This window comes from Haemaphysalis longicornis, unplaced genomic scaffold, assembly GCF_048455015.1.
Source record: "Haemaphysalis longicornis isolate Haplotype H1 unplaced genomic scaffold, Haemaphysalis longicornis Haplotype H1 scaffold_4, whole genome shotgun sequence".
Lineage (NCBI taxonomy): Eukaryota > Metazoa > Arthropoda > Arachnida > Ixodida > Ixodidae > Haemaphysalis > Haemaphysalis longicornis.
The window spans coordinates 222,044,814-222,069,720 of record NW_027526361.1 but is presented as its reverse complement, the minus strand read 5'-3'; the positions used below and the strand labels follow the sequence as shown (position 1 = coordinate 222,069,720).

At 44.8% G+C, this 24,907-nt stretch overlaps 1 protein-coding gene across 1 annotated transcript in view; it reads left to right on the top strand.

Moving 5' to 3' along the window:
• Positions 1-24,907, top strand: part of LOC144180234 (uncharacterized) — a 444,536-nt gene that overhangs the window by 381,223 nt on the left and 38,406 nt on the right. Inside the window, exons 4-7 of the mRNA XM_077708613.1 lie at positions 2,802-2,986; positions 8,377-8,567; positions 14,362-14,497; positions 14,703-14,816. Coding sequence (XP_077564739.1) covers positions 2,802-2,986; positions 8,377-8,567; positions 14,362-14,497; positions 14,703-14,816 — 626 coding nt within the window. The remainder of the gene's footprint in view (positions 1-2,801; positions 2,987-8,376; positions 8,568-14,361; positions 14,498-14,702; positions 14,817-24,907) is intronic.

The following is a 24,907-nucleotide window of genomic DNA, read 5'->3' as shown; positions in this document are numbered from 1 at the left end:
AGTTTTAATACAGCAGGAGAATAATTTTAAAGGGTCCCTCTTCAGCATTCAGTACCCTAAAGAACGCAGCACAACACAACATTATCGTATATAAGTTAGGGCTGTCTTCAATTCTTACTTGCACTTGAAAAACCTGATAGTAGCAACCCAGGATTTATTCCCCGCAGGCTTTATCCGCTACGCCCTGCCAGGTTAGCTATGTGCGCAATATAGAGTTTCTGTGTAAATACTGTACTAGAGAGAAAATTGCGCCAGGGAATCCATGTCGGCGTGAGGGGTTATGGGAAGAGCACAGCTGCTGGCTTGGCATGTCTATGGGATTCTTAATCGTCTTTGTGGGGTTACTTTCTTCACTATGCATTGCTATGTCGAGGAGGCAGCCGGAGTGGCTGAAACTCGCTGCGCTTGAAAACTCCGAACTGGGTTCAGTAGTGCTTGCTAAGACAGTGTGGTTCGTTGTAAGCAGGTGAGAGGATTAGTACAAACCCACGATGTAGATACGTTATTTTGTGGTAAGGAGAGTTCGCTTCCCGGTACTTTTTTCCAGCAGCAGTACATATTTTACCAGCACCCGGACATGTCCACTGAGCGGGTAATTGGCCGGCGCGGAAGTTGTAGCACGCACTCTGTGCGCCGGTTTAGCGCGAAGGCGATGTTTTCATCAGTGCGCGCATACAACCTTTTCGAACTCTTAAAGAATTTTTTATTTGAAATATCAGAAATATAAGAATATTTATTGAGTTTCTGCCAAAATTTTACAGTACTTTTTACTACCAATTTGCTCTGCAGAATCGTAGACACAACCATTCTGGCAGACTCTCAATAAAGAGAATACGTATTATTTTCAATTTCCGTAGCTCTAAAACCGTGTTTTTTATATACTTGTGCAATTACACACTCCTTGCGTTTCTTCGGTACTGGATATGAATTTATGGCCACTTAAACGTATCAATCCAAGCGTGCAGCATGATGGAAGCCCATGACGACACATACGTCCTAGATGTAAGCTGCATAGACGCTTGCGCCAAATTCACCTCTAGCGCATAGTGTAAGAAACACACTGGTGCACAGTCAGACTTTTGCGGGCGCTGCTTGCTAGTTTTTGTCCTCGTGCCTTCGGAGCCCATAGGCTTGAAAGATACTACACAGATAAAGCAAAACACAACTATCGCCAATTCTGTAATGTACAGGGGCGAGTTTGCAGCTATGATTTGTGGTGCCACGTCAGATATGTGCGGTATCGCCTGCATGGTAACGAATTCGTTTCCAAATTGGGTCCGCAGCAGGAGTATAGGTATTTCAGCGAAAGTACAGGTGGCACTTGTTGTAAAAATAGCGGCGGGTGTAAACTTGTATTTTTTTTTTCGGCTGAGAAATCTGCAGTTTGTTCAAGTTTTGTTTCCAAAGATGAAGTAGTTGTATAATTATATAGGCATTTTTTATGAATGTCTGTGTCATGGTTTCTGGATTTGAATGCAATGTCCTTTCGGCATGAACAGAGGAACTCTGTATTGGCCAGACATGGCTGCCGGAAGGCATTAGAGCACGGTTTCCTAGGTTTATGAACTGCATAAAACCAAGGTACCAAGGCTGCACGGGTTGAGAAGTCTGAGTCACATTGGCAAGTACGTCTGTAAATTGGAGGTCGTGTATCAGCGTGTTAGAGGCGGGCCAGCTTCAAACATATTAACTGTAGAAACCCGACTGGCGTTGCGGGACAGCATTAGCAGTGCGACTCCCATTGTCTGGCAGATTAATGCAACAAACGTTTCACTTCACTTGCTTCGGACATCTTCCCAACATCGACAGCAAAACAAACTGTCTATTTGCTTGCAGACTCGGCGTGTGATCATCTCGAGCTACTTTCTTCCCGAAAATTGAACGCAAATTTAATGCGAACGCATTAGGTAACTGTGTTGGTCGAAAATTCGGCGTGCATGGCACACGAAATAGCCGACTGCTCAAAGGCTAAAACGAAAGTGAATAAAAAACTCGATATGATGCCGCAATTCTCGGTGAAGTTTCTTTAAATAAAGTAAATATTTGAGGTGAACATTAAGTGAATTTTAGCTGGCTGGGATTCTGACCGTGTCGTTGCGGATGGTGTGTCAATCACGGAACAACTGCTCGATGAACCAGCCGACTGAATGGGAACCTAGCGGTAGTGTTGTGGCCATGGACGTAGAAATATGTGTCAAAGACGTGCTAAAATATACAGGGGAAACTTGAGCGTTGTAATTGTACATGTATCAATAAGAGAGAGTTGCATATGACAGGCTCCCGCCAACAGGGCATATTTAGGGCTAACAAGGGTGATTAGCGAAGTCTCTCAGACATGTTAGCCGGAAGAGAAAGAATACGTCGCAAAGGGAAAAGTGTGATGATGATGATAATGAGAAGATACGTGCACGCAACTGTACACGTGCCGCTGATGGCACCACGTCATTGCCGTACACAGCATCAAAGCGATGGTTTGCACGCGTCACTTGTTCTACAAATAATATATGCGAGATGTATGGGGCGATGTACTTTTAACCATAAACATTAGCAGGAGCTGTGAAATATGGCGGCGCACACAATACCGGCATTATCGGTCTACAATTCAACATCATGAGGCGTCCCTAGGTGACTCGTAGAATTTTTAGTTAGGAGCGGTAAAGCACAAGTCCGGTAGGCACGGCACGGTTGCATCATCGCTCACTTGCCAGGGCGTATAGCAACGTCCACTGACGCCAAGGGACGTCATTATTCTACTGGGGTAACGTTTGCCCTGCGCTTAGTGCAGACTCTTGCTTTTTCAGGATCAGCTGGTTACAGCAGAATGGTCGCGACAAGAACGTGTGGAACATCCGGGGCCGGAATGCGACACTCACGGTGGTCAACGCCAGCTACAGCCACCAGGGGGTCTACCGCTGCGAGGCCAGCAATGTTGTGAAGAACCAGCCCTACCGAGTGCAGTCGCCGGAAGTGCACATCGATATCCGAGGTATGTCCTTGCCGGCCAGGGTGCGGTGTTCGCGACAACGGCACATATTCCTTCTGTAGATACTGGCGGAGAGCCTGCGAGTGAGGTTTGAACGACAGTGCACACCTACTGCGTCAGCCTGTGTAGCCAGGTCTGAAAGAAGCGACATTGTGGGCAGTTCAATTTTACCTTTCTGACAAGATCTCTTTACGCTGACAGATTTCCAGGGATAGAATTTTTGTATGCATTAAAGAACACAGGCTTATCAAATCAGAATCGGTGTTTTTCTCTGAACCAGTGATTACCAATTGCAATAAAGCAACCCCTTCAGGCTTAGCGGCAGAAAAATTATTCAAAGGCATTGTTTTAATGCGGAAATCCAAAGGCGTAGCTGCTTATCGCCAATCATGAATTTCGCATTAGTTGTTTTCTGTAAGTTTGCATTTTTCATGGCGCTTTATATGATTAATAGAACAAAAATGACATTGTAAAACCTTCTTCGCAAATGGTGGAGCCGCGGGCACTAATTGAATAAGTAGATGGTTGCAATTTAGATGCATTGATAGTGGCACAGCTTTACCGTGCGTATTGTATTCAGCGCTCCTTGAACATGTGGGTTTTCAGGCATGAGTACATGTTAATTTGGGGTAAACGAATGTGTTTAGAATGGAGCAAAACATTTCAGAACGAGGATATTAGGGTGCAATCACACTTCTGCCAAGGATGATGTGCGTGTATCTAAGAACGAGCATTCGCTTTAAATAGGTTTCAATATTTGTTGGGTAGTACAGCCCTTCGAGTTGTGATGTCGTCCCAAGTACAGTGCCATTTTAACACGTTGAGGAATACATACCCATTACCGCTTATACCTTCCGCTCCAAGATAACGCATTGTACACGACTACACGTGGCACTGAAATATTTGCCAACCGCGAAGTGTTATGAATACCTAAACAATACAACAGAATAGCAACTGGGCAAGCCTTCGTGTACTATTCTTACGTGGCGGCAGGACCACAGAAGCGAGCCATATTTGAAGGGGATAAGGGATATGCTTTCTATATAAAAGGGGCCATGAGAACGCCCCCGCAGGCTCCACCCACGCGTAGCTTGTCTGTCATCGGGGGTGCAACGAAGGGGTCATGCTCCACTGCTCGCTTCATCTTCCTTTCCTAAAATGATAAATAAAAGGTAATCAAAGACTGGGTCAGCGTAAATTCACCTCTTACGGCATCCGATTTTCACTTAGTGAGCAATAAATCGGGCTTTTGTAGCGGCGGCCCATAAATTTTCGGGGCGCTATTTCAACAGAGCGAGCGTAGAAGAGCTCAGAACGACAGCATGGACAGATCGAGTTCGTGAAGTGCGCTGTCATGGAAAGTGGCGAGGGCTAAACTCCCATTCCTGGCTACGCTTCCATGGAGACGGCAAGTCAATGCGCGGCTCGTCGACAGCCATTGCGTCGACGGGTCTTGTCACGCCCACACTTAACAAACGCGTGCTGCAATGGAATCTATAGCTAGTGCCGGTAGCAAAACAGAAATGAATGGAAATTAAGGCGACAAAATGTCCAAAGTGGTAGACAACAACAGGGGAGACAGGCAGCCAATGGCGCTAATAAAGAAAGCAAACGTGACTACTCAGATAGTTAAAGCTCGATCGGTGGGCAGGGTGTGCGGAGGATGTGCGAGAAACGTCGCGTGGCGGACTTCTCGAATGGAATCAACGTTGGAGTATTGGGCCCAGCCTCAAGTACGCGGAGGCGAGGAGGAGATGCTCACTAATGCTTGAGCATTCACCAATAGATGTTAAAGAAATTTTTGCAGCCTGGCGAAGAAAGATTGCATGAGCCACACTCGTAATAAAGCCATGTCGCGTTTTCGCTACGGCTTCGCTGGGATTTAAGTCGGCTACAGCTAGTCACATAAAAATATGCAGGAATTAGGCCATGTAGCCCACGCTACTAATATCAGTTGTGAAGACACCCCAGTTGCCCCTTAAAAAGAGATGCTGTGCATGGGCGTGGCATCGTGAAGTCGTCGCTAAGCGGTTACTTTATCATAGGTGAAAATGTAACGACCCTCTTGTAAGAGACTTCAATGAGCCGCCAAATGGACTGGAAAAATAATGTCAACATGGTTATTTTCCAAGACGAAAATAATTCCAAACGAAATGATCCTCTACGGGTCTCTGTCGTCCCGTTTTAAAAGCTAAAGCACAAAAATATAATTGATACAATTGATGTCTACACACCAGATTCAAATCCGGAAGGGATTTGCGGAGCTGTTGGATAGGCTGTCGAAGATATCAGGAAACTGATATTGACTATGGTAATATTGATTTTTATGTAGTTTTCTTCAATTTTGACATTAAAATCCCGGCATTCATTCCTCTTCTTCACGCAACGGGTACAATTTGTGCACAAACCGGGAGCTGCAAGGTGTCAGCGTATTTTAAAACTTTGGTTTTTTTCTCTGTCTAATAGTGCTTGCACAGTGGTCCATGTATTAGGGGCAAAGCGCCTTTGGGGCTGGGCTGTCGGCGTCTCCTGTCGTCTCATGTAGTCAGGGTACTAAGACACTCGTTTTCGAACGCCTCGCGCTTCTTCGTGTGACACGAAGACAACCTAAGGCTAGGCTGTCTCTAATTTAATTGCTTAAAGGGGCCATGAGGACAAGATACAAGTTTGCTTTGTACGAAAGATTTCGTGTTTTGTAGTGCCGCTAGCGCTTGTGTGGCAGGAAATGATGCCGCATTCACTGAGGAATTAATCAATTTAGGTTAAAATTGTGATTTTCCCGCCAAATCGTGCGTTTCTGGGACATCAGCAATGAAGCCATAAGCTCGCGTTTACAAACGAACTTGCACTGTGGGATTCGGCTGCAGCGCTGCTTGCCGCCAGTCTTCCCAGATAGCGCTACCATACTCATGCACGGACCGTTGTCCGCCGCTGCTTTGTTTTTTGACCGTATTTGCACCACACTTGTTTTTGTTACTGTAGAAAGTAATCGTTTCGTGAAACATGGAATATCCTCCACAAGCAGGGTCACGTAAGACAACGTCGCTTGCGCCAGTGCGTGTAAGACAACTCGAAAGCGGCGACTGCTTTGCAGTTAAAACAAGCATAGTGCGCGCAGTACCAACAACAGTACGCATCGGTACTTCTATGTTTACGTGTTCTTTCGTAACTTCCACTGTTTATCCCCTCATTGTTACTGCTATAAAAGGAATGTACCCTAAATTTAAGTGCAAATAGCTTTTTCGACAAGCTTATAAGCTCTGCCTAATTTGCGTTCGCTTTCGCCGGCCTCCGCCAATCCCACAGCTGGCTGGTATGACATCATAGGTTCTGTTGCGGGAAATGAGCCAGTGGGTCGTATAGTCATTACGTTGTTTCCTAATTATATAGCTTATTTGAGCGTAGTTTACGTTAGAAGGGGTGTCAGTATGATTCTAACGAGGCTCTCTTTCGAATGAACCAAACTTGTGTTTTGTCTTCATGGCCCCTTTAAATCCGGTTAAACGCAAGAGAGGGCGCCACCGCCTTAGCAAGCGTGGTTATTGCTCCCACCGGCTGTTCTCCCGCGCCCAACCAGCGCGCTTCGTGTGGCAAGACAGCGACTTATAATATTTGAATACACCTATACACTGCATGCTTCGCCAGTACCCAGGTTTTACGTTAAGGGAGATACCCCAGGGTTTTTATTTCTGGTCTGGCATACGCGGTAGCCGTTACTAAATAAATAATTGTACCCGATTTCGGCTTACATGGAAATGGGAGCAAAGCTTAAGACCGTAGCTCCCCGTCAGAAGTGAACACGCCCGAACAGCTCAAACGAAAACGAAGCACATTAAAGTAAGTTAAACAAAAGTTTTGCTCCCTTTCTCTCTGCAAGAAACCTAAAGTTGTACCTGAATAATAATACGATCGCTAAAATTTTGTTGCTTGCGGGAGAGGCGTAACAGTACTCTTGAAGTCCGCGTGCAAGTTATCATACCCAGCTTTCTCGCTCAAAATTACAGCCTCTCGGGAACCTAGAAGAGCCACTTTAGGAAAATGACATTTGGCATAAAGCCAGAAGTCAACGTGAAGATTAAAACGATAAAAGAACATTTCAGGTTTCTAAATATTGTTTTGTGTAATTTGCTGTCAAATCTAACGCCCCATGCATTTCTATGGGATAGTTCCCATGGCTCAGGAACCCAGTCGCGCAACGTGCGCGACTGGAAACTGTGCACAAAGCAAGTATTCACCCCAAATATTAGCTGTGCAAAAGAAGTTTTCATTTCGCTAAAAAATTGCAGACTAATCACTGTTGAAAGGACTGCCATGAGCGGGAAAGGCTGCACATGATTGCTCGTTCTACGAAATGGCTATTGACCTCAACATCATCCCGCGATCGTATACTATAGCGTCAAGCTTATTCGTTCTGATCGAAATTTTCGATTGCCGCATGCAAATTTATTCATGTATCGGTAGACGGAAATGGCGCAAAGTTGAATATTTTATTTATGAAAGCTTCACAAGCTGGCAACACTTCGAAGCTGACATTATTTATGATACGCCCATTAGCAAGACTGGACTGCGGTTCACGGCCGCGCTGTCGTCGCCGCGTGAGGCGATGACTTTTTATAGACAAACACAATGTAACGTTACCCACGCTCTGAAAGTCGCCGGTGCGTAACCCAAACACGAGTAAAGGGTCAGAAAAATACATTCAGAGCGCTCTAGCTAACAGAAGGCAAGGTTCGCGTGAGAAAGATGACACCCCTTTTTTCGTTAGCGGGCTACTCACACTTGGAGCTGCATGAACATTCGCGTCGCTGCTACGTGCGCAAAAGTCGTCTTGCTTTGCTTCAAATATGTAAATTTGCGGGTTTTAGGTTGAAAGCTACATTACGCAGGTACAATAGCAGAAAACAGCTTCTTCCTTGTAACGTCAATATGATCTTGAAGTTCAGCCAAGGTCAAGCTAGCGCCTCGTGCGGTTTCGCAGTGAAAGCTTATGGTTGCTCGTTAGTTGGAAGGGCAGCGTTACGGAGACAGTGGAGCGTGAGTCACCAGAAAGTGGTACATCGATATGCTGGCTCCATCGAAATTCACTGCGCGTTGGCGCCTACAGCGCCAACTGCGCCGTGCAGCGTCAGTGCTTTGTCTTTCGATGCAGCTGTGTACGGCTTCAGTGCGCGCGGTCGGGGAAATAACCGGGCTCTAGTCCGAATAACTCCGCTTAAACGTGTTCAAATACGGCACAATTATTTTCCTCTAGCTTCTACGTTTAACGCAGAAGCGTTCCATGACGTTCTGTCTTGGCCTACGAATCAGCAAGTTCCCGTCAGGTGGAGCTCATGGCTGTTCGTGTGATGTGCTTTTCCTTTCGAAGAATTAAGGGATGCTTTTTGCTCATGCAGGCCCGCCGCAGATCATGGTAGAGAGCAGCAATGCTCGAGACTTTGTGGAGGCAAGTAAGGAGGAAGACGCTGTGATCACCGTCGTGTTCTGCGCCGACCCCAAACCTGTGGAGACCTTCTGGGGCTGGGGCTCCTACAAGCTCAAGACGGGCAGCGCCCTGGGACGCTTCGTGGCTGAGCCCCTGCTAGCGGTGAGAATGGATGAAATGCAATGCCTGAACGTTTGGATTTTCATATTACAGGCACGCGCATACACGATGTCTCTCAGGTCTGCACTCGTGCGTGGTCTTACGTGTCCGTGTTGTTCTTGTTTCCTTCGTGTGTTGCCTATCAATAAGTTCTCATAGGAGTAATTTGCGCTCCATCACCTTCGTGGAGTCTTGGCCGTATGAGTGATGATCATAGCTACATCTGCAGTCCTTTGTCGTATGAGAGTCTCGGTGGGGTCACTTGTTAAGCGGAGTCATTGTCGTTATTCGTGCCTGGCGCGCAGTCGGCAAAAAAAAAGCGCGAGGAAGAAAACAACGCTTTAATATTGTTCCTTTTATGTATTGTTAATGTCTGAAATAACAGCTGGCGAGTTTTATAATAAATCTTGTGATTACCGTCACACCATTCATTTTCATATCACCATTACTGTGCATCAATTGTATGATCGGACACGTTTAAACTTGCCTGTCGCCGTTAATATTTGTGGGCTTATTTGTTAATGACCACCACAGTCGGCAGAATATAACACTTCCGGATTCAGTTTGTTTCGAGGAGGTACCTTCTACAATTGGCGTTGCTTGCATGGTCGCTGGCACCAAGAAACAGGAAACAAGGACCAAGAAAACAAGAAACACAAGAAGCAGCGAACAAGAAGAAATATAATCACGGCTATTATTGGAAAGTAGCTTGAATTTGTAGTGTTTGTACGCCATGTTACTTTTCTCTCTTTCTTGCAAACTGGGCGAATTTAATACCTTTAATTTTTACTTTAATTAATGCCTTTAAAGATTTACTACCTCAGATTTAATACCTTTTCTTATGGCGTGATGAAAGGATCTGAAATAGGCCCTTCAGCGCTCGCATTGCGAAACAATCTTTCGTGGCTGCCCCGCTGTAGAAGACCCTGATGGCCCATACCACGTACGCCACTGGGCCCAGAGGAATCACGTGGTTTGTGAGACAATGGAGTGGTAGCACGGGTAGGGCGCGTGTTTTGTGCAGGGATTTTTAAGGGGGGGGGGTGTAGCTATGTTTGTTGTCGAAGCCCCGCCTCATTTGTAGCAACGTCGCTGTCACCTGCAAGATGAACGCGCGCCAACGTTACACTGGGCGTACTGGTTGCGGGAAAATTGATGCCACCGCCGGCCCGATGAATGAAGCTCTTTTGGCGACACGGGTCGGTTGGTTTGTACTTCGGGTAAAAACCGTAGCCATGCGTACAAAAGGTGTGCATGAATTTGTTTATCTAAAAGACTGGCTAACAGTAGAGATTGTACTAGTGCGCCGTAATGGTGGGTAATGTCGACTCTGCATGCCGACCGGACAGTTGAAAGATTTTTTGATTCTGTACCGTGCTGTACGAAAGAAGAGCGCGTATTTCTTTCGGTTAGATCGAAACATTCGTCCTACTACAAGTCATCACGACACCATGGTAGTGCCAGGATCTGCTAAAAACTGAAGAAATGATCTGAAGACTATGTTGTTACTAAACTTCGTGCGTCAGTTTAGTCGTGGCACGAAATTATAGTTGCTTTTTCGTGAAGTGGTTCATATCCAAAGTCATTTATGACCCTTTTGCTTGGACGAGATTTCATATTGTACTTTATTCTGGGGTCTTCTGAGAAACGTAGTGTTAAAAAAGTAATTTGGATACTCCCAGTCCCTCTGAAATTTCTCTATCTGCGCTGTGGAGCGTCTTTGCCCTTAATTGTAGGAGTAATATGGCCGCGCAAACGTTTGCTTTTTCAAGGGTGAATCAAACGCCAGCAATTCAAGTGCAAGATAAATATGTACAGCGTAAAATGAATTCGAGGTTCTTGCCTCGTGCAAAGTTCTTTCTTCCAATTCTTTTCCAGAACTCTGCCTTCGATATCCGTGCGGTGCTCGGATTTTAATATGAAAATCGGGAAAAGTGGGACGTCTGAGACGACTGTCGGCGAACCAGAGATGCGTTGAGGTTCGCCGGGAACGCCGAGTCAGCAAGACTGCTTTTAGTCGCTGGATATGAATAATTCATCGCCCAGCCTAGAAGCGCATCAACCCAGTGGGTGGAGCAGCAGTACATGCAGTCAGACAACTCAGCTATACAGATATTTTATTTCAGTTTTAAGAGTAGTTCGGCGCTTTTCAAGCCTGGAGCACTAGGATTGGCTCTCACAGGTCAGAGTCCAGGGGCACTCGAGAAAGGGTCGGTAATAACAGCAAGAAAAGGTGACACAAAATCGCATGTGGGGGGCTCAAATGCTGTCACGTACTGCACAAAGTGAAAATTTACGTACTGGTGCAGTTTTTATGGGAAGGTGGTGGGACATTTCATATCTGCGATTCAGCGCCTCGAAATTAGCTACGACTGGTACCCGATATATTTTTGCTTTATTGCAATGCGAGACCACTTTTGTATTACTTTTTGCTGGCTTTGAGGATTTTAAAACAATCATTGCAGGCGGGTACGCTGCTAAGAGAACGGGTTTCCGTGTTCTGTTTTGATTCCTTCTGAAGGAGTCGGCTACCTTGAGTCGGGTGTCGGCGTAGAGCCTGGAAATTTCCGTGCTAGGACGATGAAATGGGTTCAGTTGCGTGTTGGCAGAGGGTAGGAACAGTGAAGTTGGCAACCTGCAGTATGAACGCTGCGTTGAATCGCTTATTTTTAAATTTTTTCCGTCGATGTAGAAATAGTAAATATTGAAGTCTCGATGTTCAGGTAAACAACTTTATGACTTTTTGTAATGTTACCGCCATTATCCTGTTCTTCGAGTTTAGAATGAATTTCAAATGATTGACGAATGTCGGAAACTTTGTGCGCCATTTTTCAAAGTGCATTTATGGGTACGTCGTTGCAAGGGGGGGGTTATGTTTTCTTGCATTTTTCTTCCAAACCGCAACGACATTTTGCAGTACTCAGCAATCAATCACAGCCGTCAATTTGCTCTAAAATTGGCTATATGCTCGAATCTTCGCAGCGGGTTCGTCGCTGGGTACCACCCATACATGCAGGGTGCACTCACGCGCACATGAGTATGCCCTAACATGTAGGGTAATACAGACGTCCAATTCTCAATCGGAAATAAAAAATGGGGCCTGGTTCACGAAGAAACCGGATATGGAACCCACTCTGGGTGCAAGTTTTTGTCCCTTTGCTTTCGCCGAGGGCTTAGAGGTCCTATTTTCACACAAAATCGGCAAACGGTTTCCGTAAGGATCTGTTTAGCGTAAACGTTTAAACAACAATTATGTTACATATCGGGAAGGTACAGTGCAATTCCGTCTTACATTCATACTTATTAGGCTTAATGTTGTTCAAGCTCCACCTCGCATTCTCGTCACTTTTCTTGCCACGCTCCTTCCATAACTCTCATTCAGACTCTCCCTAATGTATTTCGTGTCCAACTAAGTTCTCGCTGCCCTGGCCGTGTGTTTCGATTTCAGCCGCTTTGCCAATCTCTTTGTCATGTTGCCTTCCCATGTGTTCTCTGCCTTCTTCATACAGATACTTGTTCGGATCTTTGAACATCGTTGCAGAAAAAAGACGTCTTGAATTCGGCACCGCAATATTTTGTTGATTTGCTATATATGTTCGAGGACATAAAACAAGGTCATTTTGTACAAAAAAGCAGTTTTCGGAGGTTGAGGGATTTGTTCCCGAAAGATTTTCGCGTTAGAATATTAAGAACGCCGAGTTCGAGGAGATTGTGGTTTTAAAACGGAAGCGTCATCTGGTCACTAAGGTTCGGAGTAGCGGGATGCTGCGGTTTTGTAATTCAGGTCACGTGGAGATCGCTGCTTCAACTAAAAATCTCAACATAAGGCACCTCTATTTCATTCACAGGAAAACCTGCCACCGCGAGCAGCAGAGAAATGTGCAACCGAATTGTCTTTAGCGAAACGCCGTAGTGAATATGCCACCGCGGCGTGTAAAATGCTTTGATTTTCAATTTTTGCCTTATGAAGATATTCAATAGGCTTTACGTGTGCGCCCGGGCTTCGCGTCAGAGCGTATGAGACCATATGAGCGCTCCTGTATCAGCAGGAGCACGTGGTCCCCGTTTCAAGGTCTCTGGGACACAGCTATGACTGTCACGTGTGAAGCGGGAAAATTCTCGAGTTTCCCGAAATTCTGTGTACACCGGAACGGCTGATAGCATCCTGTAATTGAGAACGTGTTTGTGAGTATGTTAACGGTGAACCGCTTTTGATCCGAGGTATAAGAGGAGGCAGGTTCTGGATCTGCAACTTATTCTTTCGCGCGTATGTGTGTACTTCACAGCATTACCATCGACATCGTCGTCATCATGAGCGGGTACTGACACTTCTAGGTGCGGACTTATCAGTGGAATTATGATTCCACCCTTTATAAGAGGCAGTAAGAAGATACCTCCCTTTTCATTTGGTGAAGTGCTCAGGTGCGTGTCCCGCAAGGAGCAGCTGCGTAACGAAACAACTGGGCGTGCGTATATCTTGTTCCCGGTGGTCACGCTGCTCGAGCTCGTGGCGCAGCTTCGAGAGTTAGCGCAGGGCTTCAAGTTTACCTAAAGACTGCCGCCACGCCACGTAAGGTTGGGAAGGTAATATAACCCCTGTAGTAGCTCGCTGCGCTTTATTTACTACAAGAGGTTGCGTTATGGGGAAACTACATATTAGCTCGCAAGCACTACGATGGCAGAGCACAGAAAATATGTGCGCTTGTATGAAGCGTCAACAGCTACTCGGCCCTGTGTGCATGTTCGGATCAAATGGACGCGAGAAAACGAGCGATGCTAGTGATCGAGCGCCAAGAGCTGGAGGACGAGCGATAGTAGATCAGGGAAGAACTAAGACGGACGATCTAAGCAAGCACCACATCTGCGCTGTATGGGAAGTCCGTGGAGTGCCAATGTGTAGTTTGTCGCGCGCGTGTCTCTGTGTACGTAGGTGCATGGCCTTCGTGAAGAGCTGTGGTGAGAGCAAAGAGACGCTGCGCCGTTATAAGACAGCGCGTGTACATAGGATAATATCAAATTAGAATCATAGAGCACAGAATAGTCCAAGAGTGAGCCACTCGGCCAGTGCTGAAAAGGCACGAAATGCATTGAAGGACGCCCTGAGGTGCCTCTCTGCGATAGAGCGCAAAACAACAAGAAAATCTAAAGGCGGGAAATTATGCAGTACACACGTACTCTGAAACGACAGAAGAAATATCTATTTTAGCAGCCTTGTGAAGTGAATGAACGAAATCTCGCACCGGAAGGAACCGGCATCAAGTCATCCCAATATTTGTTTTCTCAAACAGTTTTCATATATACTGTACCGGCCCTAGCTCAGCCTTGATTGCTCAGAGGAGCAGTTTTTGTGTTTTACAAAATTTGCTGTCTTACGTCAGATTTTTAACCGATTTCATTCATTTATTCCGGCTTTGAATATATGGCTTGCTGGCTGGCTGGGTGGCTTAATGGCCTCCTTGGGAACTGCGCTCGAATAGGTTATCACAGCTGCCGTTAATGGAAAAAGTTCTGAAAGCGCTTTTGCATCAACGTGCAAGTACACATACTCTCTCACGGCCGTAAATACGTGCGCACACATGCGGACATGCGGGTCGCCGTATTCATCATCTCTTCTTGTCACTAATCGGCCGGCATTTGTAATTCAAAGTAATTTAGCGAGTTATTTTTGAGGGTCAACAAAGCTTCCCTCTCAAACAAACATCGAAGAATATTTGCACCTGATATGTTTTCTCTCGACTCTCGATTGATGTATCTGTGATAACCAAATTACTGAGCACATGCTTTTTTATCCGGGCAGGAGGAAGAGTTCGAGGACTGCTACGAGTCTCGCCTGCTCATCCAGAAGGTTGAAAGTGACGACTCCCGGAAATTCACGCTATTCGTGGACAACGCAAAGGGCAAGGCTTCCCACTCTGTGACATTAGAAGTCAAAGGTACGTACTGGCAACCCGATGCTGTCTTGTTGAGTCACCATCATGAGATATTACAACCGCAAAACTATATGCCAACATTTTTCTTGTGTTGATTTGAAGCTGTGTTTCTGCTTTCTCTGTGGTCATTAAGCAACATTCTAGCTACATAATGATAACACCTGTTTTCATACATCTAATTCAGCTCTTGTGTTCATTGTTCTTGCAGAACCACTGGCACTTACAATGGTCATTGCAATTGCTGTGGGCGGCGCCGTGTTCCTCATCGTCTTCCTCACGCTGTTTATCTACCTTGTGAGATCTGAGAAGATGTGCTTCAGACGTGAGTATACTTATTTCTCTACCCTGTACTACGCATGTAGATATACCTAAGATTCTACGGAATACAAGTCACTACCATCACCCGCACCTCGGAAATCCCATGAGCGGATTAAGCTGGCTTCTTGGATATTTCACCTAAAACTGCAGGCTCATTTTATGCACCATTTGCTTGCCAATTTGAAAGTTATTGTGAACCTTAAGTGGAGAAAACTTGCAATGCTTGTCTAAATCCTCTAGCCAATTATTCAACACATGGAAGGTAAAAGAGACGCCTTCTGACATTGGTAAGTATTCAAATATAACATTAGAGGGGAACTTGAGAAATTAAGTTACCTGGTAATGATAAATAATTTTCTAATGCACTTTAAATAACCTGCTTACAAACGTTAGCATGAAGACTAAAAGTACAAAAAAACATATTTTAAGTTATTTACGATTTTAAAGAGGGTGAATCTTGCTGCACATCAATGATTGGTGAGTGGGGTGAATAACCCCTTGTTTAAATATTATGAGTTACTTCCGAAAAACGGAAAACAATTTTTTTTAAAGCAATCTATCTTCACTAACAAATCTGCATTATCTGCGAGTAGATCAGCAGTGACTTGTCATTGTAAATTACCCGAGAGTAACATTTCTACATTGGATTAGTTCTGACTTGGGCAAATATTTTGCCATTTTTTTTTGCATACAGAAAAAATTAAACCACAGCCGCGGCCTGACACCTGCGTCTTTGTAAAAAATGTTGAAAGTGATGGAAAACAAGTGAATACAGTTGAAAGCAGTTCCCCGTCGACGACGGCGACATGATTGATAAAATACCGCGAAAGGGGGCCCCTGGTGGTCCCGTGGATGAGTTTGCCCTATTGACACTTATTTTTTACCGTTTTGAAGTTTGTGATGGTGTGAAAATAGGACTGGTTTGAAAATGTATGGATGGCTGTCTTTGTATATAAAATCAATTTTCTTAGGTTTATTAATGATGTCACGAATTGTGTTAGAGGGTAGTGGTGAGTTGTGTTAGGGGCCAGTACCCACTTGCCTAACTGTTTTATGTATTCCGGCGTAATCTAGACTACGACAGTGAAGGGTTGAGTGTTTCCCCTGTGAATGAATCATCACTGTCATTAAAAAGAACAATGCCAATCCAACCCCGGTAAGAGATTGGCATTGCGTGACGATTAAAGTCTAGCGCTTTATGTTTCGTGAGCAAAAGCGTGTGTCCTCACCTCTTAGAACAAGCAACGTGTAAATTTGAAATAGTTTTATGCAGGATGAAACTTCAAACTAACTTTACCCACATGTAATATGTGCATCGCAAATGTGCCTAGCAATATAAGCTGTATTTGGATTGTATCCCGTTGTGCATAGCAATAAATAGAGACCTTCAAAAGAATTCAGAACGTGTAAATTTGGAATAGTTGTTAGGCATGATGAAACTTCAAAGTAACTTTGCCGACATGTAATATATGCATCGCAAATGTTCCTAGCAATACAAGCTGTATTTAGATTCTATCCCGTTGTGCATAGCAATAAATAGAGACCTTCAAATTAATTCAGAACGTGTAAATTTGGAATAGTTGTTATGCATGATGAAACTTCAAACTAACTTTACCCACTTGTAATATATGCATCGAAAATGTGCCTAACAATGTGAGCTGTATTTGGATTCTATCCCGTTGTGCATAGCAATAAATAGAGACCTTGAAGAGAATTCAGAACACGTAAATTTGGGATAGTTGTTATGCATGATGAAACTTCAAACTAACTTTACCCACAAGGATTATATGCATCGCAAATGTGCCTAGCAATATAAGCTGTATTTGGATTCTATCCCGTTGTGCGTAGCAATAAATAAAGACCTTCAAAAGAATGTAGAACGTGTAAATTTGGAATAGTTGTTATGCATGATGAAACTTCAAACAAACTTTACCCACATGTAATATACGCATCGCAAATGTTCATAGCAATATAACCTGTATTCGAATTTCATTTCGTTGTGCATAGCAATTAATAGAGGTCTCAAAAGAATTCAGAACCTGTAAATTTGGAATAGTTGGTATGCATGATGAAACTTCAAACTAACTGTACCCACATGTAATATATGCATCGCAAATGTGCCCAACAATATAAGCTGTATTGGGAGTCTATCTTGTTGTGCATGGCAATAAATAGAGACCTTCAAAAGAATTCAGAACGTGTAAATTTGGAATAGTTATTATGCATGATGAAACTCCAAACTAACTTTATGCACATGTAATATATGCATCGCAAATGTGCTTAGCAATGCAAGCTGTATTTGGATTCTGTCCCGTTGTGCATAGCAATAAATAAAGACCATCAAAAGATCTTAGAACATGCAGAATCTTCCAGAACAGGAGACATTTTCCGGGAAAAGGAGATATGAGGCCTGTGCGGCGTTCATGAAATCCTGATTTTTAAAATTAAATCTGCTATGAATAAAGGTTTTGCAGTGCCTTCTTTTCGTTTTTCAAGTGCCTACTTCAAATGAATACTGTAACGGGCTGACGCGTAATAAGGCAGGTTTATTTCGCTTGTTTATATTAGAACTTGCCACCTAACATTACTGTCTAATTGGTAATCCGTTATTAATTTTGTATGTTTGCAATATAGTGTTTATTTGTAGCGTCGTTTGTGCGCGTCAGCTTCTACCCAACAGTGCAGGTTCGCTGCCAACGTTCGTAGCATGTTGTAAGGTTAATCTACTTTAAAAAGTCCCTGCATGTTTTAGATTGCCCCCTTCGCCCATCGGCGCTTGGAGTTGTACTGACGGGTTCAGCCTTGGTGAAAAACATTATGGATATGTTTTTTCATTTGTCCACGCAGGAGTTGTCTACCCAACAACATTTAAAAGGTAGTAAAGGTAGTAGCTGACGTATCAGGCTCTGGTTGTGTCGTGCGTCTCATGTCAGTTGGCAAGTACACGCGCATGTGCTATAAAGCAAAAAGGAATTTGCTGTACCTGGTGCTAGTGAAGAAGTTACCCCTCTTGACGCACGATTGCAGAGGGGGGGGAGGAGATGTTTTACGCACGCATTGGGCATTTAAATAGCCGTAGGCTTTGGCAGAACACTGGTAATGTAAGTCGACTCGCTCTGCTTCGAAACGTAAGCGGGCCAGCCAATTTCTTTGTGCTTCCGCACCGCTTAACCCGATTATTCAGTTACGCACGTGGAAACTATGGCATCGTGAGCTAGTTGGGTAGTACAACTTTATCTTACCATACGGTTCAGGGTAGGGGGTGGCGAAGGCACGGAGGGCCCCCCGACGTCCAGAGTTCTGGCAGTGATGGTCTTTTGTGTGGCCATGTCAGAGCTGCCCAGAGCCTGCTCCCACTGAAAGAAGGAGGGGTGGGGAAAGGGGTCTCGCAGACACTCACATACGCAGTGGAATAGTGTGTCCAGCGCCGCATGACGGCCAATGAGGGAAGGCCAATTGGTATGGGAGAGTGTGCACAAGGAGAGTGCGGTGTGGGAAAGTGTGTGTTTGCAAGAGGTGCCATATGCGAGCTGTAGGCGGAGTAAGTGAAGGGTTCAGGGAAGGGGAGCTTCGTACGTGGCAGGCGGTAATGACGAGTTATGGTCCTGTGCGTGAGAAGGGTCGAGTGGCACGTTTGAGCGATGCCGCTTGTAGGTGTAAAGAAACGGGATCCGGGATATCAAAGCTCGGGCATGTTGCTACGCCGTCTAATTACTTCATACGGTGGTGTGAGCCAGAGCCCACAACAGCATCACTGGGTGGGCTCTGGCTCGTACGGCAGTTTGGGAGTCAGATAAACTGATTTGGGGCAGGTACATGAGTAAGGGCAAGGACAATGGGAGCTCCCTCCGCAGTTACTGAAAAAGTTGTGGCGACTGTTACAGCGAGTCCGAAGGCAGTGTGGGCGTGGTAGGCCGCTGCGCCTACATAGAACGTGTGCTCAGAGGGATGTAACGGGAGAGGTGCGCTTGGGCGTGTGCTAAATGACGTCCTGCAAAATATGTACCATATGGGTGCAAATATCGCAGGATCGGATTAATTCGGAGCCGGGCGCGGAGAAGCCGGTGAATGTGAACTGAAGAGTAGTGGCAACAGGGGGTTGACATGAATTCGCTCACGGATCTGCCGACAGCCGGTGTCTGTGAAAGCCCCGTAAGCCGGTCTAGGCGATGGGCTTCGATCAGTTCATCTATGGTAATATGAATTTTCAGGCTCAAAGAGTCATTAGGTGGGTGCGTGTGGTGACAGTAGAAGCACGGAGCGATAGGTTCTTCGAAGTAACGCAAGGAGGGAGGTGCGTTGAGAGCTGGTGAGCTGTGCACTCGGGAGGTGCTAGCAAATACAGCTCAGCAGGAAGCACCGCACAAGTCGCAGCCGTTCAAGGTCGCTGGGGCCAAGTCTTCGATACACGTTACGTTTAATGAGACGGATAGTTTGGATGGTGTGAGTGCGCAAGGGATCTATAGTGTTTGTGATGCTTCTGTTGACTTTGAGATGCATGCCTCGGAGCCTAACCTGGGAGACCCGGGCGGTTGGTTGTCCATCCTGAAAACAAATCCGTTCCGGAGATGGTGGTTGCCTCTGAAACGTCGTGTGCATCTTTGAAGGCAATGCTTGCATTCCAAATGATTCCTAATTTTTTGCCTTATTCCGTTAGCTCTGCGTTTCGACTTCGAATAATGAAGTCGAAGCAGTTCATAATGTGACACCACCCGCAAAAAAAATAAGGGGTCGAATTTATTTTGGATCTGTCTATACAAGGAGAATCATGTTCGAAGGCCGGTTGAATTGTATTGATAACGGGCTGAGGAGGTGCAGGCAACATCATTTGCAACTTGTTCAAATTGGGCTCACACAATATTTCGGGCGTCGGAGCACAGCGGCGCGTCGTCCCCGCCGAAGAGATTATTAGGTCGCCGTTGAAATTAGATCTGATTCGGAAGACTAGTGCCTCTTAAAAAAGTGATTGTTTATTTGTGTTTCTCAATATGCACGTTTATTATGCGAAGACGTGCTATTTTTTGTCGCGTTCTAATACCGGAGGGTTTGGGGAAACGCAACCATATGGAAGATATTTTTAGTGGTTTCTGCGGATTATTTACGTTTGCTAGTGACAAGAGTATAATTGTGTTTAAGAATACCCACATTTGTGTCCCTAAAATGTGGAAAACAATTTGCATGCGCATGTTTGATATGACGAGTAATTTTATTTTTTGTTGATGGAATGGTATGCTGTCAGCACTGCTTTCATTTGTTCCTTTATTGAATTGTGGCGTTTGAAGCCGAGATATGTGAATGCACGGAGTGTATGTTCGACCTGCGTTTTGTAAATGGCGTTTATTGTTTTTTTTATTTCCTATATATTGTTTTTTTTTACGTTTTGAACAATGCCGCACCGATTTTCGTTCTGGTACACAAGGCGGTAGTTGCGATAGAGGCTCATAAAAGAAGAACCCGAGCCTTTATTTGTTCCCGCATGCCATTTCGAGTTGGTGATGCTCACCGAAGGGATTCTGCACGAGTTTTGTTCTTGTCTTGCTCCGTTACAGGTGAGTTGCATTTTTTTCAGTTTGTGTTTTCTTGCTTTATCGTTGATTGAAGTTCGTGATTGGAGCATTTCCCTGCGCGTGTATCTTTTTTCTGTTTTGAACTGACTCGTTTTTTGTGTCCTTTGGAATGAAACGCAGGGATTGTTGTTTGCACCTGATTTAATTCTTCGTAAAAACTGGTACTGCATAAAACCGCGGATTGTGGGCCTACAGCCCTGGGTCTATTTCAGCGACTTTATCAACTGTAATCAGCCAGTGAGCGAATGAACACGCGTGAGTATAGACTCCGTGGCCTTACTTGGGCACGGCCACGTACAATTAGCGTAGTACGTCGTGTACTCAAGGAAGCCGCAGTAAGGACGGACACAGTGTCGTGTTTACGCAATGCACTTTTTTTTGTTAACAGTACAGGGATCTGTTTATATTTACCCTTGAGGGGCCGCCTATTTCTTTTGAATGGGCGTCAGGACACGCCCAGCTACAATTCAAGTGACAAGTGGCCCAATGGCGGACCGCAAAAAAGAAACAGTAGAAATACCTCCCTATAATTTGCTTTCGATGCGTTATAGTGAAAACTACAGTTAAAATTACCCAATACGTGGAGTGCGTACGGCAGAGTCAACCATTGATGTACCTCATAGTAAGCCGACAACGGTGGTCATCCGAAGTATCTATGTCCCTGTCTGCTTCCATAAAAAGTAAACAGACAATGCGCTTGTTGGAAATTCCCTCCGGGTTTGACGACGCTGCGGCACTGATAGGTATCTGCACAGGAATGTTCGAGTAATGTCCTGTCTCTAGAAAATTGTTAACTCTATACAGAGAACGTTTTTATTTCCTCTTTTCTCCCTGCGGGTTGGTAGAACTGTGAAAGCCATTACTGCATGGGCATGTGCGGAAGAAGGCTGATGCTCTGTCCGGCAAAAAAGACGTGATTCAACTTCTGTCTTACACTGCCATTTCAGCGTAATGACACCACTTGCTCACGGTAAACGAACATCCCCCCCGTAGAGATACTGTGGTAGCGTGCTGGTGACACGTCGCATGAGACGTCTGCCGATTTCCGCAATACGTCTCAACATGAACAAAACCAACAGAGGCCCTAATGAGCAGTTGAATTTTGGCTGACCGGTTCTTCGCTGCGCTGCCGTCTGATAAGGCTGATGCAATCGGTTATTCCCGTTCAGGTGTCCTCGAGGACGCTACATCACAATCTTGCGAGCTTATTTTCCACGGTCGAAACAAGTTCAAGCACCCTGTCAACTGTATGGTCTCCGTGACGTCAGTTCTCGAGGACACCAGACAACATTATGCGCACTAGACAGTGGACACTTAATCGGCATGGGTTTTTTTCGGTCACCAATGCCTCTTCGGTCACCAATGCCTGTCACCAACAGGTCACCACTGAGCGACCTGTTGCGGTCGGTAGCATGTGTAAAATGTTACTTTTGCCCATAGTTTATGTGCAGCTGCGAGACGCGTTAGCCCACAAATGTGCCTAAGCGTATAGGGACGTTGGATGCTAGCATTCAGCGAGCTTAGGGGAGGGATAGATCGACGTTACCATCGCGCGATGTCGGAATACTACCGTCTCTTTCGCTTTTTAGTGACGCAGTTAAAACAAACCCTACCTTAGATTTTGATACGGTGCGGTAATTTCAAAGAAAATGCAACGTTCGAAAGGCTCTCGGAGATCATTTGAGTGGGCTGATGACTGCAGTTCAACTGAAAAAAAAAAAAAAAAAAACTGGGCACTGACGAAACGTTGGGCGAGCACCATTGTGCAAGCGTATATCGGGAGATGTTAATTCGTTAATTCGCCTGTCCACCACACCCATGTGTGTGGTGTCTTCCTAGTTCTCGTGGTTGGGACGAAAGAGTTACCTAACGGATGATCACTGCTTACGTGTTATGTGGCCACGCTTATAGGCAAATATAAATATTGATACAGGCAATATAAAATATAAATATACTGTAAACTATATTACTACTAAAAATCTTGTAATTGTGATGATTACTGACGCCATTTCTTGCGGAGTGAATCCACGTGTGATCGACTGAAATCACCGACCATCTGCGTACGGCAAGCATTCATTGAAGATAAGAAAGAGTAGGGAAAGATACATAAAAAAGGCACTGCGTGAAACATATCTTTAGCCCGGGTAAAACTGTTTCGGGAACGGCTTAGACACTTGGAAAATCGCACAATGGAAACCACGGCGCTCACGGAATTCGGAATATAATTTAAAACACGTTTTTATGAACTCTGTAAACACTTCTGAAGAACAGAAAAGACCTCTCTATTTCGTCGCAAAAAAAAAAAAACTGCCCAAGAAATGCACTCTGAAAAGCTTCAGCCATGTTTCACTAACTTTCCTTATACTAACAAATCTTCAATCACAGCAAAGGGGCGAAAAGTTCAGCAGTTAGGTGTAAAAAAATTCAACTTGCAAAAGAGAAAGCAGCCTATTTGTCTCTTTAGTCTCAAAATAGAAATGCCTTCTGTCTCAAAATAGAAACGTGGGATTATGACAGGAACCCGCCACGGTGGCTCAGTGGCTAAGGCGTCGCGCTGCTGAGCACGAGGTGGCGGGTTCGATTCCCGGCCGCGCCGGCCGCTTTTCTGATGGAGGCGAAAAGCAAAAAATGTCCGTCTGTACGAGATTTCGGTGCACGTTAAAGATCTCCAGGTGGTCAAAATTAATCCGGAGCCCTCCACTACGGCGCGCCTCATCGCCTGCGTTGCGTCGGCGCGTTAAACCCTACAATCAATCAATCAATCAATTATGGCAGGACAGAATGCGCAAAAATGACAACAGATAGCCACTGATAAACGGAATGAAAATGGGAATGGAGCCACATATGGAGGACAGTGATGAGATATGGAAACGTGCGCGCGAAGATTACATTTCACTAACACGTATGTGCATTTCAAGGGGATAAAAATACTTGAACGAGAAAAAAATACTCGTGATGTACTTCTTTCTTAGTTTCCTTTATTCTGTGCGATACTAGAAACACATTTCGGTTGCAATGATGACGTGCATTTGTAGTGTTCGAAGAAGTTCTTGCATATAAAGTTTTACAGCATTTGTTTGCTCCCGGAATACTTTCCCGCGGAGCTGGTTTTAACGTTGCGTCACGCAAGAGACATGACGCAATAAGATGTGTAATTTTTCAGCGCAAAGAACGCTTGCTTATTCATCCCTATCGTAACAATATTCCCTAACAATATTCGCACTCCTGCCGTCTGACGAGAAATGAATTAAGATACTTTTTAAAGTAATGAAGCCTCTGCCGTTTCAATAGCCAGGTATGTGGTGAAAGTTTAGGAGTTTTGTGTTTTGCGACTGTTTTGTGTGCCTGTCACCACATAAAGCGCGTACGGACAGTGGAAGTCATATACGATCTAAAACGATTCTTTTATGGCATTTTCTATTAAACAGTAGAATGCAACAGTGACGTGCGCAAGAATTGATCGCATCGGACTTACCCGTGGAGTTTAGTTGGAAAGGGACTTTTCAGGAACGCTTGACATACCTCTGGAACTGTTAGGGTTCTATGTAGCGGATAAAAATGTGGGTAAATTGTCGTTGGTGTAGATATGGCGCGTATCTGACTGAATTGCGGCTGCCTCGCTTGCGATAACTTCTGTCTATTCAGGATACCTTCGGCGCTCATTATTCAGGACTCTAACGTCGCACACACACAGCCCTGATGGCGAACAGCCTGATGGGATCGTGAAGATGAAAAGTATCTTTAGTTTAAATGTGGTGCGCGGGAACCGAAGCAAGTCCTATTTTCTTTTGTTTTTCGTTGTAGCGAGAAGAAAATTATGGGACGTTTACTGGTTGTTTTCCCGGCGGTTCTCCAGCAGAGATTACATGCGATCAATCTTCGTTTAAAAATTCAGTAGAATTTAGTGTGCAGTGTCTCTAAGAAACTAGCAGAAAAAAACGTTTTTAGAGGTGCTCCAGGCGACGATATGACTAACGAGCACTCCACCTATAATTACTTCTTTTTTTTTCGATGAAGACAAATAACCCTTTTAGGGCAGAATTTCTAGATGCAGTAGAAGTTCCCACGCCGCAACGAATAATGAAGAATGAGTCACTCCGTGAAAGAATACCTTCCACATAAACTGGGTAAAAATGACGTGAAATATTTTTATCAAATTTTAAAGCTTAGAGTAGATGTTCAGGACACATGGAGGATCTGAAACGAGAGTACCCCAGCATACGTCTACGATATATGTGCACTAAAAGCCTCTCACTTCACATCTCCGTGGTTGTCGACAAGTTATTTTATTTCTTATGTTCGAAAATAGCTCACAATATTCAATTACCAAAAGAGGTATGCAATACCATGGAACTATAGCTACTGCAGCACCAGTCGCTGGCGCGTTTACCTATTAATTTTCCTGCAGTTTGAATTCTGCTTAGTTTAGGGATTTCTTTGGATTCCTTTTGTGGTTGTTTTTTTGTGGGTTTTTTTTCGTTTGAAACTTACTGGAGAGTGAAAATTCACCGTCACCGTTGAGCAGGCA